At 28.1% G+C, this 5939-nt stretch overlaps 1 protein-coding gene across 1 annotated transcript; it reads left to right on the top strand.

The window, feature by feature from the left end:
• Positions 1 to 2550: 2550 nt before the first annotated feature.
• LOC110615028 lies at positions 2551 to 4047 on the top strand. Its single transcript, XM_021756732.2, has 3 exons — positions 2551 to 3246; positions 3339 to 3524; positions 3627 to 4047. The coding sequence occupies exons 1-3, from the start codon at positions 2758 to 2760 to the stop codon at positions 3909 to 3911; spliced, it is 960 nt and encodes a 319-aa protein (XP_021612424.1). The 5' UTR covers positions 2551 to 2757; the 3' UTR covers positions 3912 to 4047.
• The last annotated feature ends 1892 nt before the right edge of the window (positions 4048 to 5939 follow it).

Here is a 5939-nt window from a genome sequence, read left to right as displayed (position 1 = left end):
AACTGAAAGGTCTCCTATTTGAATTAATTGTAAAAAATTAAAAAAAAAAATTTTCAAGGGTAAGCTACCTTCCTTGTGTATAAACTAGAGCTCACTGACTCAGCTAAGCAATCTTTTCTTATCGACCTGGCCCATTAATATTATAACTTTAGAATTCGGCGTGTCGCTGGGCTTGAGATTATTTTTAGAGAATTACTGTTAGGTAGTTAAATTTTTATAAATTTATTAATCTATTTTTATTTTAAAATTATTCAATTAAAATATTTTTTATATTTTATAAAATTAAAATGTTTAGTTTTTTTTTTTAATTAAAAAGTTCTATTAGTCAATTTACTTAAATATTAATCAAAAGGAACTAAATAGTTAAAATTATATAAATTATACGGTATAATTGTTTTAGATGATTAAAAGTTTCTCTAATAAAAAAATTAAAAAATAAAATTTATTAATAAATTTTATGTATAAAAGTTTTAATAAAAATTTTAATGTGTGCAAAATAATTTTTAATTTTTTTTTTAAATGATTTAATTTTTTATTAAAAAAATATTTTTTATTAATTAAATTTTATAAGTTTGCCAAATGTAAATATTTTTTAAAAAATATTTTCTGTAAAACAAATAAAACTTTAATAAATTTATGTATTGAAGCCTAATAAGAATCTCATATTATAGAAAAGGACATTTTCCTTTTTAGGGAGAAAGTAATTTTCCCTTTTTAAGTTAACTTGATTTTTCTTTTTGTTAATAAAATATTTTTTTGTGATTAAATTGTTGAAATGCTTCAACTACTAAAAATTATAAAAAATTATTTTTTATAAAATAAATAGATTTTTAATTTTCTTAAAATATTTTTTGAAATAAATAAATTTTTAATATCCGTTTATTTATAAAAAATAATTTGTATAAGTGAAAAATATTTTTTAATTAGATAACTTATTTTTTGTTATTTAATTTTAATTTAAAAAATAAATTTTATTAATAAATTTATATATTGGAGTTTTAATAAAAATTTAAAATATTTTTTATAAAAAAATATTTTCTTTAAAATAACTTTTTTTATTAAAAAACATTTTTCATTTACTAAATTAAATATTTTAAATGATAAAAATAAAAAATATATTTTTTTAAATAAAAAGGAGTCTTAATATTTATTTATTTTGTTTTTTATTATGTTATTTTATTAATTAGACATTATTAATTATTAATTAGACATCATTAATATTGAATTTTTAAAAAAAAAAAAGAAATTGAGACAAAAAAATATAGCTTAAATTTTTTTTAAAATTTATTTAAATACATTTATCTTTAGTCTAAATTTAAGAGGCATAATTAATATTAAAAATTATTCATTTCAATTGGCAGAAATATCTCATAACATAAAATATTAATCAATGTATGTGGAGTGTGTTTCCTGCTGTATATCATGGGAAGTGCAAATTTTATATTTTATCAGAAATTTGTAATTATTGCTATATTCTATTTACTATTTTATCATATTCATACTTAGACTTATTTAGTTTTATATATTTTAATTAATAACTTATATATATAATATATTTACAATGAATAACTTATATTTCAAAAATTAATACTTGCATAAATTATTTATTTTTTAAATAGAATATATACAAATTAAAAATATTTTCATAAAAATATATTTTATATTTAATTAATTATTTATATAAATATAAATATTTAATACATATAAAACATAAACTCATCATTTCTAAATATCAACCAAATATTATCAAAACTCATGCCAACGTAATTTAATTTGATTAGATTCAAAAAACGCTCATTCCATTGTCATTCTTAATTATTTAAATAAAATTGAACTGAATATTATTTTCTAGATTTAAAACTTGAGACTTTTTAAAATTTAACTTTTATTTTGAGATACTATAAAAAATTAATAAAAAATATTTAATATATGTAAAAATATAAAATTTTTTTAATATTTAATAAAATTTAATAGATGTAAAATGAATATAATTAAAAAATTAATAAAAATATATATTTTTTAATATATGTAAAAATATAAAAAGTATAATATAATAAATAGTTATTGCACATGAATTATTATTATAATAAATTTAAATTAATTGTTTTCAACCTAAACTCACGGCCCTTTTAGCAGCCAAGCAAGAATAAAACGGTGTAGCATGGCGGTGCCAACTGTACCCCGGCTGTCGGTGAATGAGTTCCTCGCTACTTCTTGAATTCGTTTGAGATTTCACACCTTTTTTAATGGAGCATTTTGCAAAACAAATTATGTAAAAAGAAAATTTTTTTATGCAAAAATCTTTAGATAAAACAATAAAATAATAATAAATTTAATAGAAATTCTTAGCTACGTATTAATATATTATTTTAATTTTTAATTTAATTAGAATATAAATTATTATATTTAAATATGTATACACCAAACAATTACGGACTAAATTCAAGTAAATTTGAGGAATTTTATACTCAAATTCCCGCTTTTCATTAGAAAAAAAACAAAAAAACATATACACCGACACGAATGGTAAGAAATTTGCTATTTTTATTACTCGCTAATTTACTTTCCTGTCGTGGGTTGACAAACAAACCCAACTCTCATTTCCATAAATTCTTCGTCGCTCTCTCCAAGCAATCCGCAACCCTCTCAAGAATCTTTGTTCATTTTACTAACAATTCAGGTGTATGACAGCTTATTTAAGACTCTAGTGGTTGTGCTTTTGTGTTTCGTTTAGGAATTTTCACAAACACCTGCAAAATGCATGCCAATACGGATTCTGAAGTCACCAGTCTCGCACCATCTTCTCCCACAAGATCTCCCCGTCGTCCAGTGTACTATGTTCAGAGCCCGTCACGGGACTCTCACGATGGAGAAAAAACAGCCACGTCGTTGCATTCCACGCCGGTGCTTAGTCCCATGGGATCTCCACCACATTCTCACTCCTCTATTGGCCGCCACTCTCGTGAGTCTTCCTCCAGCAGATTTTCTGGGTCGTTGAAACCTGGATCCCGCAAAATCTCTCCCAACGATGGATCTAGGGGTGCTCAGAGAAAAGGACAGAAACAATGGAAAGAGTGTGCAGTGATTGAAGAAGAAGGGCTTCTGGAAAATGAAGAGCGTGAAAAGGGTATTCCTCGTCGCTGCTATTTCCTTGCTTTTGTTCTAGGTTTCTTCGTTCTCTTCACTATGTTCTCTTTAATTCTCTGGGGCGCCAGCAAGCCACAGAAGCCCAAAATCACAATGAAGGTAGTGTCTTCTACCACAGTATCATCCGAATTTCCGAAACTTGTATGAATTCTTCAGTTGGGGTTTAGCTGATTCGCTTTATTTGTTTGCAGAGTATAACGTTTGAACATTTCACAATTCAAGCGGGCTCAGATTCCACAGGAGTGGCAACTGATATGATCACTGTAAACTCCACAGTGAAGATGATTTATCGCAACACAGGAACATTTTTCGGAGTCCATGTAACATCCACACCTGTAGATCTTACCTTTTCGGAAATCACCATAGCCTCAGGAAGTGTAAGCCACTAAGATCCTTGGGTCATTCTTTTCCACTGAATTAAAATCAATTTCTCAACATTATCAGCTGAATTATTTGATTTGTTGAAATGGGTATTGCAGCTGAAGAAATTTTACCAATCAAGAAAGAGCCAAAGATCAGTTGCAATATCTGTAATGAGCAACAAAATCCCTCTGTATGGAAGTGGAGCAAGTCTGAGCAGTTCAACGGGGACGACTACACTCCCTGTGCCTCTAAAACTGAACTTCGTCGTGAGATCAAGAGCTTACGTTTTGGGAAAACTGGTTAAGCCAAAATTCAACAAAAGAATTGAATGTGATGTTACTTTTGATTTAAAGAAGCTCAATGTCCCAATCTCGCTCAAGAAATCTTGCACATACAATTGATTGATGACCGCGTCAAGATCGATTACGAATCTTTTGCATTTTGAAATTCCATTTAATTTATTGTTTTGTTTCTATACGTGGAATTGAGGAACAGCTATGCTTTGAATATGGGATATGGGTGCGGAAAAGATTTCGATATTTGAAAAGAGAAAAATGAGTGAAATCGAACAAAATCACCGAGAAAATTCCGAAACATACCTTGCGAAATTTATAAATCATAATACTAAATATTTTTATTCATATATTCATTATGTTCATTTTAATAAATTTTATATAAATTTCAATATAAATGTTTAATTTGATAATTATTAAGTCCATTCTCATTATTATATTAATTAGTATACCTTAATAAATTTTATATACATTTCGAAAAAATGTTTATTTTAATAATTATAAACTCATTTTCATATTAAATAAGCTTATTTTCATAATTATGCAACATTTTCAATATTATATTATACATTTTTTCGTCGCGTTGATAATTAATCTAAAATTAATAATAAATTATCATTAAATTATTTAATTTAACATTAAATTATTTAAACAAACGGCTGGATAAATTAATAATTTCATCATTTTAATATGAATTAAATAACTGAATTGTTTTATATAAAAAAATTAGTTAAATTAATATTTGCAATTCAGTTATTTATTATGACATTTTTTTAACACGTATACCTTTAATTTAAGGCTTTTTAATCTCAATTTAATTTCAACAATTAATTAATTTCAATTAATTTGAAATAAAACCTGATATTTTCTATTTGAATTTAATTGAATATGAATCTGGGCCGGTGGTCTACTGACAACTACTCGGAGAGATTCTTAATGCCGGGGAACATTTTGGAAGTATTGCTTAAATCACAAGCAAAGCGTATGTTTTGTAGTTGTCTTGTCTGAACGGAGAAGTCATCTTCATCTTTGATCCTTGCACGTGCTTGGCTGGCTGCCCCAACATGTAAAAAATTGGAGACAAGCATAATTTGAGAATGTCAGTTATTGCCTTTCATTGCTAGGAATGTCACAATACATATATTCAGTTTACCCCATATAAGAAAATCTATGAATATAAAATTTTTTATACAATACCAATCTAAATCTTTTACGTTATACAAACTAAATTTTCTATACTGCACAAGATAAAGAAGGAAATAAAAGATATTTACACATGAATCAAGTTTTAAACCACATTGGAAGCAACAAGTTGTCAAGATGCAAGACAAGTCTGTATAAGTCAGCAAGTCGTTAAGGCGACAGACAGGTCTATAGGTCATGAAGAGGTCAGATTCAGGTTGGACAAGTCGGCAGATCACAAGAGGTTGGATACAAGTTGGATCATCGTCTAGTTGATAAGTCACAAAGAGGTCAGATCCAAGTCGGATCGTCAGAACATTTGGTCGATAGGTCATGAAGAGGTCGGATCCAGGTCAAATCGTTTGGTCGACAAGTCGCTTCCAATACTCCCTCAAGTTGGAGTATGAAGGTTCCGAATGCCAAACTTATCAAAGAGAAAATGAAATTGATATTTTTCTAAGGACTTGGTGAAGATATCAGCCGGCTACACGGAGCTGTGAACGTGGGCCATACGAATGTTGCCACAGAGAATTTCATTGTAAATAAAGTGACAGTCCACTTCGATATGTTTAATGCACTCATGATAGACAAGGTTGGCTGCAATATGCAGAGCAGCCTGACTATCACAATACAATTGCATACGCATAGTGGGAGACACACCAGGAGAGATTAAGAGACCTTTCAACCATTTAAGTTCACAAGCGACAGTGGTCATGGACTTGTATTCAACTTTAGCGGAAGAGCGAGACACGGTCGGTTGCTTCTTAGTCTTCCAAGAAATGAGAGAGCTACCCAAAAGAACAAAATAGCTAATAAGAGATCGAAGGGTCAAAGGACAACTAGTCTAGTCGGAGTCACAATAGGCAGTCAAGGTAAGGTCACAATTGGCATGCATCAAGATACCCTAGCTGGGTTGGCCTTTGAGATAATGGACGACTCGGAGAGCGGCCTCCA

This window comes from Manihot esculenta, chromosome 5 (assembly GCF_001659605.2).
Source record: "Manihot esculenta cultivar AM560-2 chromosome 5, M.esculenta_v8, whole genome shotgun sequence".
NCBI lineage: Eukaryota > Viridiplantae > Streptophyta > Magnoliopsida > Malpighiales > Euphorbiaceae > Manihot > Manihot esculenta.
Note: the sequence above shows the minus strand (reverse complement) of the source record. Positions and strands in the feature narration are given on the sequence as shown.